The 24,018-nt window shown below is 44.6% G+C and overlaps 1 protein-coding gene across 1 annotated transcript in view; it reads left to right on the plus strand.

Annotated features, from left to right (window-relative positions):
• The window catches only part of fut10 (fucosyltransferase 10), a 103,798-nt gene that overhangs the window by 40,881 nt on the left and 38,899 nt on the right, over positions 1 to 24,018 (plus strand). The window contains exons 6-7 of the mRNA XM_068036847.1: positions 15,486 to 15,649; positions 23,631 to 23,777. Coding sequence (XP_067892948.1) covers positions 15,486 to 15,649; positions 23,631 to 23,777 — 311 coding nt within the window. The remainder of the gene's footprint in view (positions 1 to 15,485; positions 15,650 to 23,630; positions 23,778 to 24,018) is intronic.

A 24,018-nucleotide genomic window follows, 5' to 3' on the forward strand; every position in this document is an offset into this window, starting at 1 on the left:
ACCTCATCCTCACCAATCTGCCTGCCGCAGATGCATCTGTCCATGACAGTATGGGTAGGAGTGACCACCGTACAATCGTTGTGGAGACGAAGTCCCGCCTTCACATTGAGGATACCCTCCTTTGTGTTGTATGGCACTACCACCGTGCTAAATGGGACAGATTTTAAACAGATCTAGCAATGCAAAACCGGGCATCTATGAGGCACTGTGGGCCATCAGCAGCAGCAGAATTGTACTCAACCACAATCTGTAACCTCATGGCCCGACATATCCCCCACTCTACCATTACCATCAAGCCAGGAGACCAACCCTGGTTCAATGAGAGTGCAGGAGAGCATGCCAGGAGCAGCACCAGGCATACCTCAAAATGAGGTGTCAACCTGGTGAAGCTACAATACAGGACTATCTGTGCACCAAACTGCGTAAGCAGCATGTTATAGACAGAGCTAAGCAATCCCATAACCAACGGATCAGATCTAAGCTCTGTAGTCCTGCCACATCCAGTCGTGAATGGTGGTGGACAATTAAACAACTAACTGGAGGAGGTGGCTCCACAAATATCCCCATCCTCAATGATGGGGGGGCCCAGCACATCAGTACGAAAGATAAGGCTGAAGCATTTTCAACAATCTTCAGCCAGAAGTGCCGAGTTGATGATCCGTCTCGGCCTCCTCCTGAAGTCTCCAGCATCAGAGATGCCAGACTTCAGCCAATTCGATTCACTCCGCGTGATATCAAGTAACGACTGAAGCCACTGAATATTGCAAAGGCTATGGGCTCTGACAATATTCTGGCAATAGCACTGAAGACCTGTGCTCCAGAACTGCCGCGCCCCTAGCCAAGCTGTTCCAGTACAGCTCCAACAAGCAATGTGGAAAATTGCCCAGGTGTGTCCTGTACACAAAAAGCAGGACAAGTCCAACCTGGCCAATTACCGCCCCATCAGTCTACTCTCAATCATCAGTACAGTGATGGAAGGTGTCATCAACAGTGCCATCAAGCGGCACTTGCTTAGCAATAACCTGCTCAGTGACGCTCAGTTTGGGTTCCGCCAGGGCCACTCAGCTCCTGACCTCATTACAGCCTTGGTTCAAACATGAACAAAAGAGCTGAACTCAAGAGGTGAGGTGAGAGTGACTGCCCTTGACATCAAGGCAGCATTTGACCGAGTATGGCATCAAGGAGCCCTAGCAAAACTGTAGTCAATGGGAATCGGGAGAAAACCCTCCGCTGGCTGGAGTCATACCTAGCGCAAAGGAAGATGGTTGTGGTTGCTGGATGTCAATCATCTGAGCTCCAGGACATCACTGCAGGAGTTCCTCAGGGTAGTGTCCCAGGCCCAACCATCTTCAGCTGCTTCATCAATGACCTTCCTTCAATCATAAGGTCAGAAGTGGGGATGTTTGCTGACGATTGCACAATGTTCAGCACCATTCGTGACTCCTCAGATACTGAAGCAGTCCGTGTAGAAATGCAGCAAGACCTGGACAATATCCAGGCTTGGGCTGATAAATGGCAAGTAACATTCCTGCCACACAAGTGCCAGGCAATGACCATCTCCAACAAGAGAGAATCTAACCATTTCCCCCTGACATTCAATGGCATTACCATCGCTGAATCCCCCACTATCAACATCCTAGGGGCTACCATTGACCAGAAACTGAACTGGAGTAGCCATATAAATACCGTGGCTACAAAAGCAGGTCAGAGGCTTGGAATCTGAGGCAAGTAACTCACCTCCTGACTCCCTAAAGCCTAGCCACCATCTACAAGGCACAAGTCAGGAGTGTGATGGAATTCTCTCCACTTGCCTGGATGGGTGCAGCTCCAACAACACTCAAGAATCTCGATACCATTCAGGGCAAAGCAGCCCGCTTGATTGGCACACCATCTACAAACATTCATTCCCTCCACCACCGACGCACAGTGGCAGCAGTGTGTACCATCTACAAGATGCACTGCAGCAACGCGCCAAGGCTTCTTAGACAGCACCTTCCAAACCCGCGACCTCTACCAACTGGAAGGACAAGGGCAGCAAATGCATCGGAACACCACCACCTGTAAGTTCCCCTCCAAGTCACACACCATCCTGACTTGGAACTATATCGCCATTCCTTCATCGTCGCTGGGTCAAAATTCTGGAACTCCCTTCCTAATAGCACTGTGGGTGTAGCTACCCCACATGGCCTGCAGCGGTTCAAGAAGGCAGATCACCACCACCTTCTCAAGGGCAATTAGGGATGGGCAATAAATGCTGGCCTGGCCAGCAATGCCCACATCCCATGAATGAATAAAAAAAAAACACTGGGACCTTCCTCGTCAGTGATGCTGAGCTATGCACTGGTTAAACTCTGATGAACCATCAGGGGAACAAGATACACAAGTTCCTAATACTAACAACCTTTTTTCCCCACCTTCAGCTAGTTTATTTATTTTTGCTAGTTTGAAGTCCGAATTGCTTTCCACCACCAACCTCATTCAGTTTATGCAGTAATGTGACCCACAGACTGCTCTATGGCTGCTGTGATCCAATAGATCCAGACTCCAGAATAACCCTCTCCACACATACCATAAAAGAAGCAATAGGCTGCACCTGTGGCTCTGTACAAAGAGTTTCTTATCTCACCTGGGAGCAACAAGTTAAAATCCGAGCGCAAGTCAAGCTTTCAGGCATGAGTTGCGAGCTCAAAAGTGGCACATTGGGATATCTGGGAGCAAGGCTCCCTCTTCTCCTCACATTCCTGCACGAGCTATCAAGGAATAGTGCCATAGTATGGGGAAGCAAGATGCCAAAAGAATATGAAATGGAGGGTACAGCGGTATAATGGCTATGCTACTGGACTAGTAATCTAGAGGCCTGGACTAATAATCCAGAAAATTTGAGTTCAAATTCCATCTTTGAGAATTTCAATTCAGTTTACCAAACTCTGGAAATGTAAAAACAGTAAAAGTGACCCCCATGAAGCTGTTGGATTGTTTTTAGGGAAGGAAATCTTACCCGGTCTGGCCTTTTTGTGACACCAATTCAACACCAACGTGAGTAATTGAGCTTTGAAGTGGCCACTCCATTGTATCAAGCCTGGACAACTAGGGATGGGCAATACATGCCAGCCTTTCCAGTTATGCTCATATTCTGAGAATCTTAATAAGAAAAATATGGATGAGAAATCATTAATAAGCTAGATTTGTACTTTAAGCTTTGAGAAGCTACTCCTGTATTTCCACAGAAAGGAAAATTTAAAGCCAGTCCTTTTCAGTTATGTTTTTCATGTAGAGATGGTAAAACAAAACTTTCGAATTATTGTGTGCAACATTTAACTTTGATGCTTTTTCAAAAATCTGCGTCATCAGCTAAAGGATGAAATTGCTAGGAAATATCAAAAGTGTTCTGATAAATGAAACTAAAGATATGAATTTGTTGTTTTTGTTCCCCCATATATGTAGCACAGAGATAAATGATTAGTGTGAATAGGTCAGCTCTGAAGCTTGGAGATGCTGAGGCACTGAATCAATAACTTTCCATATCAGACAAGTTTTTTCTTATTTAATGGGACATTCATTAAATTAGCTGATAAGACATTCGCAGAGCAAATTGTAAATTTAAAAATCCCATTCATCTCGGATGCCTGGGTCTGATTTTCTCCCACATCATTAGAGGAATTCAATTCAGTGGAGCTTCTCTGAGGCTGTTGACGAAAGAAAATGGAAATCATGTAGCAGGAAATCATTGTTTTATATGACAAATGGATTTAAAGCATATTAATATTTTATAAGTTAAACCAATAGGACATTAGGGTTTAGAAAACGACCGCAGCTGTGGATGTGATGAGCCCAGTTTTATGATTTTTTTGAGCGTGGGGGAGTGAGGTGGGAACCAATGTCCACCACAACAACAAATTGCATTTATATAGTGCCTTTAGTGTAATAAAATGTACAGAGGCATTTCCGAGCGTTATCAAACAAAATTTGACATGCAGCCACATAAGGAAATATTAGGACAGATGGGTGGGTTTTAAGGAAAATCTTAAAGGAGAGGGAGGTGGAGAGATTTGGGGAAGAAATCCCAGAACTTGTGACCTGGGTGGAGTGATGAAAATCGGGGATGCTTAAGAGGTTAGAATTGGAGGATATTGGAACATAAGAACAAAGGAACAGGAGTAGGCCATTCAGCCTGTCGAGTCTGTTCCGCCGTTCAATCATGGCTGATCATCTACCTCAATGCCACTTTCCTGTTCTATCTCCATATCCATTGATGTTATTTGTCTCCAGAAATCTATTGATTTCTGTCTTGAACATGCTCAGTGATTGAGCTTCTACAGAGATGTCAGAGGGTTACAGGGCTGAAGAAGGTTACAGAGCTAGGGAGGGGCAAGGCAATGAAGGTACGTTAGATGTGAATTATTTGCAATGTTGTATATAGAAGATAAACAAGCCTGATTGGTATTGCCCTGCACAAACCCCAAGCCTAATTGTGCAGCATCATGAACTAATTTTTATTACATTAAACTGTTATTCATAAGTCATTTGTCTGCTTTATGCAATGTCCATTCTGTGCAAAAAGCACATATTTGGTTTCCTGTCTTCAGCTACTAGCATTATAATATTTCCATAAATCGCAGCTAAGTGGAGAGGCCAGTGTTATGGCATGACACAATAGAGCTTCAATATACTGTGCATTGGGGGAAGTGGAACTCATGGAGGTGCAGCAGGGCTCATGGGGTGCATCGGACCTTTTTGGGGGGGGATAACAGAGCTCATGGGAAAGTGGGGATCATGAGGGGGCACCAGGGATGAGGTGGTAGCAATGCTCATGGGGGGGTGCAGTGGGGCACATGTTTGGTTGGGTGGGTGGGGTGGGGGGGGGGGGGTGGGGGGGGGGGGTGGAATAGCAGGGTTGAGGTGGTAACAGGGCTGCTGCTGTTAACTTCTGACCATTTTACCCCAGATGGATTTGAGTACAATTTATAATGAAGTGCTACATTTAAAGTAAATTGAGTTCACAAAGGGATAAAATCCAACATGTAACAAGTGTACTGGGGAGGAATTGAGCAAAGAGAAGATACAATCACAGTGTGAGAAGAAAAACCGAAGGGTGGCTCAGTCTGGCTGGCACTTGCACTTCCCTTGTCAATAGAACACTGACAGGAGGCAGAAAACAGGTAAAAAAACTCACAATCTTAGTTGAGGGAAGTTCAGACAGCTCTGTGTAAAACTGGAAAAAAAACTAACTTGGCATTTATTTCCTTGAGTTTAGAAGTTTGAGAAGTTATCTAAACTGGGTCTTTAAAATGATAATGGGATTCAATAGGGTAGATACTATTTCTACGGTGAGGGAATCCAGAACAAAAGGCCATAATTTTAAAATTAGAGCTAGACCATTTGGGAGTGAAATCAGGAGGCACTTTTTCACACAAAGGATAATGAAAATTTGGAACTCTTCTCTAAAAAGGCTGTGGTGCTAGGGCATCAATTAGAGCTGTCAAGACGGACAGCAGTAGATTTTTATTAGGTAAAGGTATCAAATGTTGTGGAGCAAAGGTGGGAAAATAGAGTTGAGGTACAGATCAAACATGACCTAATTGAATGAGAGAATGAGCTTGAGAGGAGGGGGCTAGATACTTCTCTATTGATCCTACAAGATAAAACTACGATATTTGAATACAACTGATTTATTGTACCTTGTGACCTTTTCCAGCTCTCCATTGTATTTATATACTTCTTTCTTGTTTCTGTGTTAGAAATGTTAAAACCATTAACACTATCCTCCTGATGGCTATGTGCCTACATCATGGTATTAGAATGGCTAAATATAGACTAGGAAAGTTCAATTCCTGATTTGCAGGCATTTAACTGATCTCAGCCAGAACGTGAAGGTTAAATCCACCATTTACCCTTGGTACACCTGGGCTAAGAATGGGACAAAGCCAGGGTTCCTGCTGCTGTTCATTATTCAGATATCCATCACTGGAAAGTGCACAGATTTTGGGAAAGAGAGCAGGTTCTGACTAGGCTGTAAAGGTGATGGGGTGTCTCACAAGCACTGTTGTGAAAGAAGAAATGTGGCAGCTGGAATGGAAAGTTGATTGACAGAGTTCAAATGCATCATTCCCTGAAAGTGACTGCTTGTAGACAAAGGCAGTAAAAGGAAAACAGAACATGATTCACTCACAATCACGATCATTAGAAATATAGAGAGAGACATAAAATAACACTGCAATAATATTCATCCTATATCCGGAATAACTCTGGGTATTTACCAATTTACCACCAAACAGTAGTGGTAGTGTGGGGCATGGTATTAATCAGGAGATTAGAGAAGCATGTGGCATGGGTAATACAGTAATCATGGATGACTTCAATCTGCAAATAGACTGGGTAAACCTAATGAGCACTAATGCTGTGGAGGTCGAGTTTCTGGAGTGTGTTAGGGATGGTTTATCGAGCAGTATGTTGAGGAACTGACTAGAGAGCAGGCTATTTTAGACCTAGTATTATGTCACGAGAAAGGGCTAATTAATAAGGCTGCATTTGCTGACAACGCAACCACTAGCTGGCGCTGCACTGGCACATGCACAAATGCAGCCTGCTCAACTAAAACGTCACAGTCAGTGACGTTCAGGCAGCTGCCAGGACTAAAGATGGCACTGCTCAAATAATCACACAAAGGCAACGTAAACACATGGCTGGAGAAATCGGCTGGCTGGGGAATGGCCGGAGAGAGCGAGTGGGGGGTGGGAGGGAGAATGGCCGGAGAGAGAGGGCGGGTGGGGAGAATGGCTGGAGAGAGTGGGCGGGGGGGGGGGGGGAGAATGGCCGGAGAGAGTGGGCGGGGGTAGAATGGCTGGAGAGAGTGGGCGGGGGGTGGGGGGGCTGGAGAATGGCCAGAGAGAGCGGGCCGGGCAGGAGATGGCCGGAGAGGGGGGGGGGGGTGGCCGTAGAGAGTGGGGGAATGGTCGGAGAGAGTGAGTGGGGGGGGGGGGGGAATGGCCGGAGAGAGAGAGGTGGGGAATGGCCGGAGAGAGTGGGGGAATGGCCGGAGAGAGTGGGTGGGGGGTGGGGGGGAATGGCCGAAGTGGGGGGAGAATGGCTGGAGAGAGTGGGTGGGGGGGGAATGGCTGGAGAGAGCGGGCGGGGTGGGAGGGAATGGCCGAAGAGATCGAGGAGAGGGGGGAATTGCTGGAGAGAGTGGGCGGGGGGGCAGGGGGAGAGCGCACCCGCCGCCACCACCAAGGTCTTTGGCCGCTCCCTCCCCCACTCTCTCCCCCACACCCCGCTCCCTCCCCCACACCCTGCTCTCTCCTCGCCTCTCCGCTTGCTCTCTCTCCCGCGTTATGCAATGACGTCATCTGGGCATGCATGTACCAGTCCTGGCAATACGGAACGCAGCGCACGCGCAGAGAGCAGGACCCCATTTGCGCATGTGCACAGGTTGGCGCAGTCGGATGTCGTCCCCGCCGGCTGCATTGTCTAGAATCACTTTGAATTAATAATCTTGTAAAAGAACATTTAGGGATGAGTGACCATAATATGATAGAATTTTACATTATGTTTGAAAGTGAGGTCATTCAATCTGAAGCCAGGGTGTTAAATTTGAACAAAGGAAATTATGAAGGTATGAGGGGCAAATTGGCTGAGGTGGATTGGGAAAATACATTAAAAGGTATGACCGTACATAGACAATGTCTAGTCTTTAATGAAATATTACATAGTTTACAGCAACGATACATTTCTTCAAGGCACTAAAAACCCCAAATGTAAAGGCAGTCAACTGTGGATAACAAAGGAAGTTAAGGATTGCATATGATTAAAAGAAAAGGCCTATAAAGTTGCCAGAAATAGTAGCAAACCTGAGGATTGGGAGGATTGTTAAATACAGCAAAGGAGGACAAAGAAACTGATAAAGAAAGGCAGAATAGAATATGAATGTAAGCTAGCAAAATATATAAAAACAACCTGTAAAAGCTTCTACAGGTATGTAAAAAGGAAATGTTTGGCTAAGACAAATGTGGGTCCATTACGGCAGAGTCAGGAGAATTTATAATGGGGAATAGAGAAATGGTAGAGAAGCTAAATGACTACTTTGTGTCTGTCTTCACTGAGTAAGATACAAGAAATCTCCCAGAATTAGAGATCCAGGCGATTAGGAGGAATGAGGAATTGAAGGAAAGTAGTATTAGTAAGAAGTTTGTATTGGAGAAATTAATGGGGCTGAAGGTTGATAAGCCCCTAGGACCTGATATTCTACACCCCAGAGTGTTGAAAGAGGTAGCTGCGGAGATAGTGGATGCATTGATGACCATCTTCCAAAATTCTATAGATTCTGGAGCGGTTCCTGCAGATTGGAAGGTAGAAAATGTCACCCCACTATTTAAGAAGAGAGGGAGAGAGAAAACAGGGAATTACAGACCTGTTAGCCTTACATCAGTCATTGGGATAATGTTAGAATCTATTCGAAAGCATGTGATAAATGGACACTTGGATAATAATGATCTGATTGGGCATAGTCAACATGGATTTATGAATGGGAAATCGTGTTTGACGAACCTGTTAAAGATTTTTGAGGATGTTACTAACAGAATTGATCAAGGGGAGTTGGTGAACGTGGTATACTTGGATTTTCAGAAGACTTTTTATAAAGTCCCCCACAGGAGGTTGGTTAGCAAAATTAAAGCACATGGGATAGGAGACAAATGCATGGATTAAGGATTGGTTAACAGGCAGAAAACAGAGATTAAGAATAAATGGGCCATTCTCGCTTTGGCAGGCTGTGACTGGTGGATACTGGAAGGGATCAGTGTTTGGGCCCCAGCTGTTCACAATATTTTTCAATGATTTGGACGTGGGGACCAAATGTAGTATTTCCAAGTTGTGGATGACACAAAATTAGCTGGGAATGTGTGTTGTGAGGAAGATGCAAAGCGGCTTCAGGGGGATTTGGGCAGACTTAGTGAGTGGGCAAGAACGTGGCAGATGGAATATAATGTGGAAAAATGTGAGGTTATCCACTTTGGTAGGAGGAGTAGATGTGCAGAGTATTTCTTAAATGGTAAGAGAGTAGAAAGTGTAGATGTACAAAGGGACCTGGGTGTCCTTGCCAATAAGTCACTGAAAGCTAACATGCAGGTGCAGCAAGCAAATAAGAAGGCTAATGGTATGTTAGCCTTTATCGCAAGAGGATTTGAGTACAGGAGTAGTGAAGTCTTGCTTCAATTGTATAGAACCTTGGTTAGACCGCACTTGGAATACTGTGTGCAGTTTTGGTCCCCTTACCTTAGGAAGGATATTATTGCATAGAGGGAGTGCAATGAAGATTCACACGATTTGTTCCTGGGATGGCAGGACTGTTGTATGAAGAGAGATTGGGGAAACTGGGCCTGTATTCTCTAGAGTTTCGAAGAATGAGAGGTGATCTCATTGAAACCTACAAAATACTTAAAGGGATAGACAGGGTAGATGCAGTTAAGGTGTTTCCCCTGGTTGGGGAGTCTAGAACCAGGGAACACAATTTCAAAATAAGGGGGAAGCCATTTAGGACAGAGATGAGGAGAAATTTCTTTATAGCGTCATAGAGTCGTACAGCATAGAAACAGGCCCTTCGGCCCACCGCATCCATGCCGACCATAATGCCTATCTATACTAATCCCACCTGCCTGCATTAATTCCATATCCCTCTATGCCTTGCTTATTCAGGTACCTGTCCAGATGCCTCTTAAATGTTGCTACTGTTCCTGCCTCCACCACCTCCTCTGGCAGCTCATTCCAGATACCCACTATATTTTGTGTGAAAAATGTACCCCTTTGATCCCCTTTAAACCTCCTCCCTCTCACCTTAAAAATATGCCCTCTAGTTTTAGTCACCCCTACCATGGGAAACAGACTCTGGCTATCTACCCTATCTATGCTTCTAATAATTTTATATACCTCTATCATGTCCCCTCTCAGCCTCCTTCGCTCCAGGGAAAACAGACCCAGCCTAACCAATCTCTCTTTATAACTCAAGCCCTCCAAACCAGGCAACATCCTTGTGAATCTTTTCTGCACCCCCTCTAGCTTAATCACATCTTTCCTGTAGTGCGGCGACCAGAACTGCACACAGTACTCCAAGTGCAGCCTAACCAATGTTATGTACAACTGTAACATGACGTCCCAACTCTTGTTCTCAATGCCTCAGCCGATGAAGGCAAGCATGCCATATGCCTTCTTCACCACCCTGTCTATCTGTGTTGCCGCTTTCAGGGAACTATGTACTTGCACCCCCAGGTCTCTCTGCTCAACAACACTCCCCAGGGCCCTGCCATTCACTGTATATGTCCTGCCTTGGTTTAACTTCCCAAAATGCAACACTTTGCACTTGTCTGCGTTAAATTCCATTTGCCAATCCCTTGCCCACTTTCCCAGTTGATCTATATATATCCTGTTGTAACCTTAGGCACCCTTCTTCGCTGTCCACTATACCACCAATTTTGGTGTCATCTGCAAACTTACTAATCATGCCCCCGACATTCACATCCAAGTCATTAAATTTACTCAGAGGATTGTGAATATTTGGAAATCTCTACCCCAGAGGGCTGTGGAAGCTCAGTCATTGAGTATGTTTAACACATAGATTGACAGATTTCTAAATACAAATGACACAAAGGGATATGAGGATAGTGTGGGAAAAAGGCATTGAAATGGATGATCAGCCATGATCATATTGAATGGTGGGGCAGGCTTGATGGGCTGAATGGCCTACTCCTGCTCCTAATTGACTTCCATTGGACAATTTAAAAATAATCCTATAGGATGATTAATCTGTGATTAGAACCATTTGTGACTGAGCTCAGTGCCGGAGTGCTGCCCACTGGACACCTCATTACAATACAACAATAGCTGAAAATTTTTCCTTGGGCACAGGAGGGCAGTGAAGGATTCTTACACTTGAGGCACTGTCAGTTCACACAAGCAAAAAACAGCAAAACTCAGATTGCACTTGTAGACTGGGAATGATGATTAAATCATCTTGTGAAATGATTCATTTTGGTAGGAAGGATGAGGAGAGACAATGTAAAATAAAGGGCACACAATTCTAAAGGAGTTGCAGGAGCAGGGGGTCCTGGGGGTATATGTGCATAAATCATTGAAGGTGGCAGGGCAAGTTGAGAAAGTGGTTAATAAAGCATACGGGATTCTGAGCTTTATAAATAGAGGCGTAGAGTACAAAAGCAAGGAAGTAATGATGAACCCCTGTATAAAACACTGGTTCGGCCTCAACTGGAATATTGTGTCCAGTTCTGGACACCACATTTTAGGAAAGATGTGAAGGCTTTAGAGGGGGTGCAGAAAAGATTCATGAGAATGGTTTTGGGGTGAGAGACTTTGGTTACGTGGATAGATTGGAGAAGCTGGGACTGCTCTCCTTGGAGGGGATGATTAAGAGAAGATTTGATAGAGGTGTTCAAAATCATGAGGGGTCTGGACACAGTAGATAGGGCGAAACTGTTCCCTTTGGAGGGGGGGATCCAGATCAAGAGCATACCGATTTAAGGTGTTTGGCAAAAGAAACAACGGCCACATGAGGAAAAACATTTTTACGCAGCAAGTGGTTAGGATCTGGAATGCACTATCTAAGAGTGTGGTGGAGGGAGATTCAATCAAGGCCTTCAAAAGAGAATTGGATATTGATCCATAGAAAAAAAATTGCAGGGCTACAGGGAAAGGGCAGGGGAGTGGGACTAGGTGAGTTTCTCTTGCAGAGAACTGCACGGACACAATGGACCAAATGCTCTCCTTCTGTGTTGTAACCATTCTATGATTCATCTATCTGGCAGTTAGCGACATGGAAAACGTAGCCAACAGCAAATAATTTCTAGATCATTATCAAGCTGAAACTAGTCATTTTGTACTGTCAATATCACTCATTTCAAAATACCTAAGATAAGGGAACATCTATATAGTGCAAGTTATGTATATAGTCTGAGATGGAGAGGTTTGAAGAGATGTCAGTCGTTTACAGTATATACAGCCATATGTAAATTCAGCTTTCAGTGGAAAATGAAATTGGGCAGGATGTAAACTGGGCAGCTGATGACATCCAGTCAATGACCTGCAAGGCAGGGTCGGTTAAAATTAGCCTAAAAAGAGGAGCTGGAAACACACATGGTGGGGGTTGGGGATAGGGAGAGATCTAAATTACACTTCTGTAAGAATTGGTGAGTGGCTGTCTGGCTTTTTTTCACTTCTGGTGAATTTGTTTATCTCGATTCTTTTCAGAGCCACTTTGCTGTTACACATTACTGTTCCCATTTTACTTCTTCACAAACGAGTCTACCTCTTGAATCTCATTGATATGAATTACTTGGGAAAAAAATGATGTGAAAGGGAGAATGGATGCCAGGGAAGCATGGCTACATTACTGGTGAAGGGGATCTAACTGTCTCACCTCAATTACACTGCTGAATGCATCAGCCATAGTGTAACTATCTGGACTTGAAAGAGGGGCAACGTATGCAGAGGCTGAGATTAACCAGGGTGGCAGCAAACTTGCAATGTATATTGTTTCAGGATGATCGTCATTGATATTCTAAGGTGAGCATGGCATTGCCATTGGCTATGCAGATCACTGCACCCCTGAACTATTTTGCCTCCAGCTCTTTCCGAGCTGGCAGGACGCCCATCAGCAACGTCAATCAGCCACAGTCCACAGATATATCAAACAGGTGGATAATGCAATCTTTGTATGAGAAACCATAAACATCACATACTCCATGGGCAATAGATAACCACCCAAGGGAGCCCTCTAATTCGTCCAAATGGTACAGTTTCCCAAAGACCAGCGCATGGTCAACACCTTGTAGCACTCTTGCCTCTGAGTCATAAGATTGTGAGTTCAAGTCCCATTCCAGAAACCTGTTGATATGAGCTAGCTGACTTTCAAGTGTAGGAGTGTTGCACTGTCCAAGGTTCTGTGTTTTTACATGCAACTTTAAACCAAAGCCCAGTCTGTCCTCTCAGGTGGATGTAAAAAAAATCCCACGCCACTATTTTGAGGAAGCTCTGTCTGGTGTACTGGCCAATATTTATCCATCGACCAGTACCACTAAAGCAGATTAGCTGGTCATTGTCACATTGCTGTTTGTGGCACTTGCTGTGTTTTCTACATTACCACAGTAATTACACGTCAAAAAGTACGTCATTGACTATAAAGCACTTTAGGATGTTCTGAGGTCATGAAAGGCACTATACAAATGTAAGTTGATTGTTTTTCTTTTTCTGCCTTTTCCTTCTGTTTTCTTTCTTCCCGTTTTCCTATTTTTTCACTTTCTTGCACTCTTGTTTTTAACTCGCACTTTAATGCCAAGCAGTGAAAAATTTATAACAAAGCACAACGTGCTGGAAATACTCAGCAGGTCTGGCAGCATCTGTGGAGCAAGAAACAGAGATCATGGGCTGGATTTTAAGAGCCTGCCGTCGATCTTGGCGGGGGAGGCCACATGCCAAAGAGCCACCGCAGTCTCATGCACAGCAGCTCATTTAAATAGCCAGGACGGTCTGCCCCCACCCCCCAATCACGTGGCGGGGGCAGGCTGTCCATCCCCGGTAATGGCATCAGCTGCCTGTGCATAGGCGCTGGCGCCATTTTTAGGGCAGCCAGCACTGCCGGTCGATTTGATCTTTTGAAGATACACCCCCCCAAATTTATTAAATAAGTTTCTAATGCCCCTTTCCCACCGCTCAATAACAATTACATTAACTATTTGCCCTTTCCCCCACCCCCAAAACACTTACCTTTCAAAACTGACCTTACCCCTCAGACTGTACAAAGTTTGTAGTTCACCCCTTCCCACCATCCCCTACACCCATTACGTTTAATTGAACCCATTCCCCCCACCGCCACACAGAAAATCCTAACTCCTCCCCCCTCCCCACCAGTCTCACGCCGGCTTTCCCCAGACAGGGAATTGAAGGCACTGGAGTGTCAGCCGCCATGCCGAAGATCGAGGCAGGCCTGCAAGATGGAAGGTAAGTCCTTTTAAATTTATGCATGTCATTAATTCAAATATTGAAATCTGGGTCCCGTCGCCTAGTGGCAGGGGGCGGGGGTTGGTGGGTGTGGTGTGGGGCAGCACACAGCCTCGCTGCTGCCAGGAGGATCAGGCCGGGCCCTCTCGATGTCAGGCTCCGTGCCGGTCCCATCTTTCGGCCACCCCAGCACCCTTGCTGCCACGGAGACCAATGTCAAGGGCTTGGTAAAATCCAGCCCAATGTTTCATGTCTATGACCTTTTATCAGAACATTTCAGATTTCCAGCATCCACAGAATTTTGTTTTTATTTTAGTGCAAAATTTATTTTTTGTTCTGGTTATTTTGGTACGTAATGTAACAGATGTGTTTGATATTGTTCAATCTCCCAATACCACTGCATCGCCCTTTGAGTACAAAATATTAACAAGCGATCCAAGATAAATCCTTTCATGACAGAAAAGGTGCATTAATGATCAGCTTAAAATTTCTCAATGCCATGTACTCCTGGCATACTTCTACATCAGCTTAGTACAACAAAATTGATACAATTATGAGAAAAAGAGCTTTCAGAAAGGTCTGTCTTTATTGCTGGTTTTAGTAAATTTAAGTAGCAGGATGTCAATCACCAGGAAACAAGTCAAAAACTGGCTAATCCCCACCAATCTCACAACTCCTATATAAATGGATTTTACGTTCTTTTGATATTGGTTAGTACAATAGTTGAGAACACCCTAGTAGTGTTGTATAGTTGATGAATGAAATGGTACTTTTTGCACAACATTTACAGTGTTACTGTAAAATGTTTCCAAGTCCTACAGGAGGAATGTTTTCATGCCTATGAAAAACTAATCATAAATGTTGTAGAAAGTTATCCATCGAGTGGGATTAATTCTAGATATGATTCACATTGAAATTGTTTGGAAGCAGTTATAAGAAATTTATGGACGCAAGCAAAGAAAAAATGTATTAGATGGCAGGTACCAACCAATACATCGTGGAACCGTTGAATACATTTTTCAATGTAAAGGAGAAGGGACCTGACTTTAAAATGCAAACATTTTCTATTTCTGAATGGTACGAGTGGGGAATAGATAGGCTTTAAATTAATGCTTTGAGTCTGTCTGTGTTGCTATCCTGAGGCCAGCCTTATGGTGCAATTCTGCAGGAAATACTATGTCAGATAAGGTTCACTGTGAGCAAGTAAGAGGTTATCCACTTTGGAAAGATAAATTGGATTGTTTTGTACATGTTGCGACTCTAGGAACAACATAGGGCAAAAAGATTTGTGAGTCTGAATGTATAAATTGTAGTATAAGGGTCTGAAAGGGTTAATATTTGAGACAGTGACAGTAACCTCTCGCACTGTGCGCTACACAGACTAGACCAAAGGGAATCTCTGATAACCACACAATTTCCAACTAGATCATGGGAACGTCTAGGAATGGATTTATTTATGTACAATGTAAAATCTTACATCGTAGTAATCGATTATTTTTCACGATGGATTGAAGTGAAAAGATTGTATTCAACAACAACAGAATCTGCTATTAGAACTTCACAGGCGATCTTTGCAATGCATGGCATTCCTGATGAGGTTGTGTCAGACAATGGACCACAGTTTGCAAATGAATATTTCACACAATTTGTGAGGAAGTGGGGATTTGAACATCTCACAAGCTCCCCTCGTTACCGTCAATCAAATGGTGAAGCAGAGAGAGGAGTTGAAGAAGAATGAAGATCTTCCAACCGCACTATTGAATTATCAATCTATTTCATTGTTATGTGGACTTTCACCTTCAGAAATGTTGACAGGGAGGAAGCTAAAAACTCAACTTCCCATCCTTCCCAGAAAACTACTTCCAGGGCTAGACGTACAAGACTACAAAAAAGGTCAAGCCGGAGGAAAGGCTAACAGCAACCAATAAGCTTGCAATTACAATAAGAGATTTCGTACCAGAAACCTACCAATGTTAAAGGATGGAGAGAAGGTATAAATATGAGATCTAGGACGTGAAGGTAGAGTCATCCAGAGAGATGAAGTTCATCTGAGATCTTATGTAGTACACACTCCCGAGGTTACTATACGCCAAAATAGGAGCAACCTTATCCCTATTCCTCAAATACAACAACCAGTCATATATCTGGAGGAACCAGATGATGATCAAGTAAACCAGAGACAACAGGATAATACAAACATTGGTCAAGACCATCCACATCGTCAAAGAAGACTTTCAAGAAAGATTACCGATCTTCCGAGTCTGACAATCAGGGAGAGTCATGAAGCCTGCTGATAGACTGAATCTGTGATGTCAGAGACTTGGGGGGGGAGATGGGATAGTATGTAAAGTCAAAATAAATGATTGTATGTATGTATATATATATATATCAAAAATAAATATGGACAAAGACTTAGGGGAGATGTAGTATAAGGGTCTGAAGGCTTAATGTTTGAGACAGCACAGTTTGGGGCGGCACAGTGGCGCAGTGGTTAGCACCGCAGCCTCATAGCTCCAGGGACCCGGGTTCGATTCTGGGTACTGCCTGTGCGGAGTTTGCAAGTTCTCCCTGTGTCTGCGTGGGTTTCCTCCGGGTGCTCCGGTTTCCTCCCACATGCCAAAGACTTGCAGGTTGATAGGTTAATTGGCCATTATAAATTGCCCCTAGTATAGGTAGGTGGTAGGGAAATATATAGGGACAGGTGGGGATGTGATAGGAATATGGGATTAGTGTAGGATTAGTATAAATGGGTGGTTGATGGTCGGCACAGACTCGGTGGGCCGAAGGGCCTGTTTCAGTGCTGTATCTCTAAACTAAACTAAACAAACTACAGTGAGAGTAACCCCTCCCACTGTGATGATAATGTTATAGTCACATGGGTATTAGGCATGGAACATACAAACATCTGAATTTGGAGCAGGAGTAGGACACTTGGCCCCTCGAGCCTGCTCCACCATTCAATAAGTTCATGGCTGAACTGATTACTCCACATTACCACCTACCCCCCGATAACCTTTCACCCCCTTGCTTATCAAGAAGCTGGAAGCATCATGAAAGGTGCTAGCTGGACATGCTTAATGAGAGTGTAGTTACGTACATGAAATAAGTAAGTTACTATTTAGCCAACAACTCCAAGACATCTGTAAACAACATTCAAACTACACTAACAACAATATACAGCATAAATCAGTAAAAGCTATTATAGAGGAACAAAAAAACATTTAAAAGGCCTTTAGCTCAAGGGGGTTGCAATACTAGGGGAAGAAAGTTATGATTCATTTGTACAGAGCCTTGGTCAGGCCCCATCTTGAATATTGTATTTAGTTATGGACATTGCTCCTCAGGATGGATGTATTGACCTTGGTGGGGATGCACCACAGATTCACTAGACGTTGCAAAAAACTTGGCTAGCATTCCCTTGTGTATAGAAGATTGAGGGATTATCAGACCAAGGTGTTCAAAATATTATAAAGATTCAATAGGGTAGATACAGAAAAACTATTTCCTGTGGTGGGGGAATTTAGAATGAGGGGAGATAATATTAAAATTAGAGCTGGGCCATTCAGGACAGAAAACAAGAAGCACTTTTTCACACAAAAGACAGCAGAAATCTGGTATTCTCTCCCACAAGGCTGCGAAATCTAGGACAATTTGAGTTTTCAAGACTGAGATTGATGAATTGTTGCTAGGTAAAGGTATCAAAGGGAGCAAAAGACAGGTAAATGGAGTTGAGGTACATATCAGCCATGATCTAATTGAATGGTAGAACAGGCTCGAGGGGTGAATGGTCTGCTAATATTCCTATGTGTCTTTGGATAGAATAAAAATGAAAGGCATGCTTTTCACAGATGTATGGAAGCAGAATGATTGGCATGTACTGGTGTGTACAGTTACAATTCATAGCTACCATAGCAAGACCCATGGCCTCTAAGAACTGAATACACTTTCACATGTGTGAAATGACTGGCAGAGGGTGCCTCAGGGCTAACAATCCATCTTTTTAATGCTGTAGTATATAATGGAAATAATCCTGATTGCCGAATGCACAGTGCTAACTTTCAGATAGTTGCATAAACACTATACTGTAGCAACTCACCCAACTGTCCTGGAATTCTCAACTCAAAGACATGTGTGGAAGCAAAATCACCGCAAAGACAGCAGTGGTTGAAGAAAGCGGCCCACCTCCATCTTCTCAGGGAAACTAGAGGTGGGAAATAAATGCCAACATCACCTACGTTCCAAGAATAAAAATATCCAAATTGGAATTATCTTCCAGATTGAGTGAAGGCAAAAAGCCCAAAAACATTTAAGAAATAATTGGAAATTGCATAAGGGGGTCTGAAGGGTCTTGATGGGATGAACCAGGTTTATCCTTAATTATCTAGTGAGCACTTGTAGTGGAGACCCTTCCTCTTCCTGCCTTCTCTTCCCTGTGGAGTTCTGTATTTCCAGTATCTGGAGTAATTGTATTTACATTGTCAGCTGTGGCTCAGTTGGTAGCACGCTTGCCTCTGAATCAGAAGGTTGTAGATTCCAGTCTTGCTCCAGGACTTGAGTACAAAAATCAAGGCTGACTCTTCAAAGGAATTCTGGGGGAGAGGTGCCATCTTTCAGATGAGATGTTTAACTAAGACTGTTCTGCTCTCTCAGATGCGTGTAAACAATGCCACTATTTTGTAGGGGAGTTATCCTCAGTGTCCTGGCCAATATTTATCCCTCAATCAACATCACAAAAACAGATTATCTGGTCATTTGCACATTGCTTTTCATGGGGGCTTGCTATGTGAATTTTTTGTTGTTCGCTCATTGGATATGGCATGGTCTCATCATTTATTGCCCAACCCTAATTGCCCTTGAGAAGGTGGTGGTGAGCCGCCTTCTTGAACTACTGTAGTCCATGTGGTGTCGGTGTACCACAGTGCTGTTGGGGAGGGTGTCCCAGGATTTTGACCCAGCGACAGTGAAGGAACGGCATGTATTTCCAAGTCAGGATGGTGTGCGACTTGAAGGGGAACTTGTGGTGTTCCCATGCATCTGCATCCTTGTTCTTCTACGTGGTAGAGGTCGTGGGTTTGAAAGGTGCCGTTGAAGCAGCTTTGGCAGGTTGAATATGGTACACACTGATGTCACTGTGCACTGGAGGTGGAGGGAGTGAGTTTTTAAGGATAGGGTGCCAATCAAGCGGGCTGTTTATCCTGGGATGGTGTGGAGCCTCAATTATTTTTGGAGCTGCACTCATCCAGTCAAGTGGAGAATATTCCATCACACTCCTGACTTAGCCTTGTAGATGGTGGACAGGCTTTGGGGAATCAGGAGGTGAGTTACTTGCTACAGAATTCCCAGCCTCTGTTCTGCTCTTGTAGCCATAGCATTTATATAGTTGGTCCAGTTATTTTACTGGTCAATGATAACATGTTGATGGTGGGGGATTCAGTGATGGCGATGCCATTGAACATCAAGGGGAGATGATTAGATTCTCCTTTATTGGAGATGGTCTTTGCCTGACACTTGTGTGGTATGAAAATTACTTGCCACTTATCAGCCCAAGCCTGAATGTTGTCCAGTTTTGCTGCATCCGGGCATGGACTGCTTCAGCATCTGAGGAGTTCTGAATGGTACTGAACACAGCACAGTCATCAGCGAATATTCCCCATTTCTGAGCTTATGTTAGAGGGAAGGTCTTTGATGAAGCAGCTGAAGATGGTTGCAACAAGGGCACTACCCTGAGAAATTCCTGCGCAGGTGTCTTGGGGCTGAGATGATTGGCCTCCGACAACCACAACCATTTTCCTTTGTTGCTAGGTATGACTCCAATCAGTGGAGGGTTTCCCCGATTTCCATTGACTTCAATTTTGCGAGGGCTCCTTGATGCCGCATTCGATCAAATGCTGCCTTCATGTCAAGGGCAGTCGCTTTCACCTCATCTCTATAATTCAGCTCTTTTGTCCGTTTTTGAACCAAGGCTGTAATGAAGTAAGGAGCTGAGTGGTAAAGCCTGGCTACCCGACCCGAACCCAACCAAACCTGACTACATGTGTTGAGTTCGGGTCGGTTCGGGTCTGTATTCTGCGTCCAGCCTTCAGGCTCGGGTCGGGTCGGGCTGGACTGTACAGTTTTGTTTCGTATTGTTTTCGTTTTAATCTACGATTTTTATCTGTTTCAATAATATGTTTGTTATTTTTGGGTCGGGTCGGGCCCGGGTCGGGTTTTAATTTTATACCCGAGCCGGGTTTTACTGAGTGGCCCTGGTGGAATTCAAACTGAGTATCGGTGAGCAGGTTATTTCTGAGTAAATGTCAGTTGATAGCACTGTCAATGACACCTTCCATTATTTTGCTGATGAGTGAGAGTAGACTGATGGAGCGGTAATTGACTGGATTGGATTTGTCCTGCCTTTTGTGGACAGGACATAGCAAGGTAATTTTCCGCATGCTGCTTCCATTGTTTAGCCTGCGAGTAGTCCTGTGTTATGGCTTCACCAGGTTGGCATATCACTTTTAGGTATGCCTGGTGCTTCTCCTGGCATGCTCTTTTGCACTCCTCATCGAACCAGTATTAGTTCCTGGCTTGATAGTAATGCAGTGAGGGATATGCTAGGCCATGAGATTACAGATTGTGGTTGAATACAGTTTTACTACAGTTGATGGCCCACAGCACCTCATGAATGCCCAATTTTGAGCTATTAGATCTATTCTGAATCTATCCCATTTAGAATGATGGTAATGTCATACAACACGGTGGAGGGTATCCTCAATGTGAAGACGGGACTTCATCTCCACATGTACTGTGCAGTGGTCACTCCTATCAATACCTTCAAGGACAGATGCATCTGAGATAGGAAGACTGGGGAGGATGGTGTCAAGTAAGTGTTTCCCTTTTGTTGGTTCTCTCAGCACCTGCTGCAGGCCCAGTATGGCAGATATATTCTTCAGGAGTCAGTCCGTTCAATCAATATTGGTGCTACTGAGCCATTCTTGGTGATGGACGTTGAAATTCCCCACCCAGAGTACATTCTGTGCCTTGCTACCCAAACGTTTTTCAACATGGTGGAGTAATGATTCATCAGCTGAGAGAGGGCGGCAGGTGGTATTCAGCAGCAGGTTTCCTTGCCCATGTTTGACTTGATGCCATGAGACTTCATGGGATATTCAGCCAATGTTGAGCACTCCCAGGGTCCCTTCCTCCTACCTGTATACACTGTGCCACCACTTCTGATAGGAAATACCCAGGGATGGTGATGGAGGAGTCTGGGACATTGGCTGTCCGGTAAGTGGAGAGCATGATTATGACAGGCTGTTGCTTAACTTGCCTGTGGAACAGTTCTCCCAATTTGGGCATGTCTCCAGATATTAGTGAGAAGGACTTTGCAGGATCGACTGGGCAGGGTATGTCTTTGTTGCTTCCAGTGCGTAAGTCAATACTGGGTAGTCTGTCCAGTTTTATTCTTATTTGACTTTTCTGTACAATTGAGCGGCTTACTAGGCCATTTCAAAGGGCAGTTAAGAGACAACCACATTGATGTGGGTCTGGAGTTATATGTAGGACAGACTGGGTAAGGGTGGCAGATTCAGAAGGCTTTCAGCAAAGTCCCACATGAGAGATTAGCTTGTAAAATTAAACGCATGGGATTGGGGAGAGTATATTGTGATGGATAGAAAATTGGTTGGTAGACAGGAAACAAAGGGTAGGGATAAATGGGTCTTTTTCCAAATGACAGGCAGTGACTGATGGATACCACAGGGATCGGTGCTAGGACCCCAGCTATTCACAATATATATTAATGATTTCAATGAGGGAACTAAATGTAATATTTCCAAATTTGCAGATGACACAAAACTGGATGGGAGGGTGAGTTGTAAGGAGGATGCAGAGAGGCTTCAGGGTGATTTGGACAAGTTGGGTGAGTGGGCTAATGCGTGGCAGATGCAGTATAAGGTGGATCAATGTGAGGTTATCCACTTTGGTAGCAAAAACAGAAAGGCAGATTATTATCTGAATGGCTATAAACTGAGAGAGGGGAATATGCAGTGAGATCTGGGTGTTCTCGTACACCAGTTGCTGAAGGTAAGCTTGCAGGTGCAACAGGCAGTAAAAAAGGCAAATGGTATGTTGGCCTTCATAGCAAAGGGATTTGAGTACAGGAACAGGGATGTCTTGCTGCAATTATACAGGGCCTTGGTGATGCCACACCTGGAATATTGTGTGCAGTTTTGGTCTCCTTATCTGAGGAAGGTTGTTCTTGCTATAGAGGGAGTGCAGCGAGGGTTTACCAGACTGATTCCTGGGATGGCAGGTCTGACGTATCAGGAGAGATTGAGTCAGTTGGGATTATATTCGCTGGAGTTCAGAAGAGTGAAGGGGGGGGATCTCATAGAAACCTATAAAATTCTAACAGGACTTGACAGGGTAGATGCAGGAAGGATGTTCCCGATGGTGGGGGAGTCCAGAACCAGGGGTCATAGTCTAAAGGTACGGGTAAACCTTTCAGGACTGAGATGAGGAGAAATTTCTTCACCCAGAGAGTGGTGAACCTGTGGAATTCACTACCAGAGAAAGCAGTTGAAGCCAAAACATTGTATGTTTTCAAGAAGGAGTTAGATATAGCTCTTGGGTCTAAAGGGATCAAAGGGTATGGGGCAAAAGCGGGAACGGGTTACTGAGTTGGATGATCAGCCGTGATCATAATGAATGGCAGAGCAGGCTCGAAGGGCCGAATGGCCTACTCCTGCTCCTATTTTTCTATATTTATTTCCCTAAAGGATGTCAGTAAGCTGCTTGGGTTTTTATGACAATCCAGTTGTTTTATAGTCACCATACTGAAACTAGCTTTTTACTCCAGGTTCATTTATTCCAGATTTATTAATTAATTGAATTTAAATTCACCCAGCCGCCATGGTGGGATTTGAAATCGTGTCTCTGGAGGATTACAAGTCCAGTGACATTATTGTTCCTGTACCACTACGCTGCATTTCCTACTTCACACCAGTACTTCAAAGTACATTATCGGCTCTAAAGTGCTTTGGGGATGTCCGGTGCTCGGGGGCACAGTCTCAGCATCATTTAGGATTGAGATGGGGAGAAATTTCTTCACTTTGAATCCTTGGAATTCTCATGTCCCAGAGGGTTGTGGATGCTCCATTGTTGACTACATTTAAGGCTGGGATAGACAGAATTTTGATCTCTCGGGGAATCGAGGGATATGGGGAGCAGGTGCGGAAGCAGAGTTGAAGTTGAAAATCAGCCATGGTCCTATTGAATGGCGGAGCAGGCTCAATGGGCCATATGGTCTACTCCTGCTCCTATTTCTTATGAAAGGCACTATAAAATTGCCAGTTTTAAAGAAAAAACTCCAGCAGAGGTGGATTCATGTTTCTAACATTATAGTTGTCAACAGTAACTGAAGGCTCCTCCTTAGAACTCACTCATGCAGGTGAAGAGAAGGTGGAGGGGAGAAAAAGGGAGTCCTGCACACGTGACACCGCTCAGCGCAGGCGGGGGTGGGGTCAAGCAGTTGATTGGCAGCTTGCGCAGCCACTCTGCGTGCAGCACGGTGAGACCATCACAAAGGGGGGACACCCCGCGAGCGGCGGCGGAACGAGCCAATGGTGACAGGTTGGAGGCGGGGTTAGTGTTGTATCCTTTTTTTCTGTTACATTATGGAAGGGGAGCCGTGGCCGAGGGGAGAGCGGCGCCGCGGAGGCAGAACGGGGTTTAGGCGGCTCTGGCTGCATTGTCTGTGTTGCTGCGCTCTGCTGTTCCTCATTGTAACTTTGCAGGTTAGGTGCTTTCAATCCGAACTTGCTGCTGTCGCTCTGAGTGTGCTGGCTGGGTGAATGGCTTGGCCCCCATTGTCAAACCCAGCCACTGCCCTCCAGTTCAGTCAGGTACCTCCTGCTTCCCGTGCACAGGGGCAGCCCAGTGCAGTCCTCTGGTGAACTATGGGGAGGATCTCATTTCTGTTCCAAATTCCTGACCACCGTTAGAATGAAAACTGCTATGAAAGCAAAAAAAGCACTG

The sequence above is a fragment of the Heterodontus francisci genome, chromosome 1, assembly GCF_036365525.1.
Source record: "Heterodontus francisci isolate sHetFra1 chromosome 1, sHetFra1.hap1, whole genome shotgun sequence".
In the NCBI taxonomy this organism is placed as follows: Eukaryota; Metazoa; Chordata; class Chondrichthyes; order Heterodontiformes; family Heterodontidae; genus Heterodontus; species Heterodontus francisci.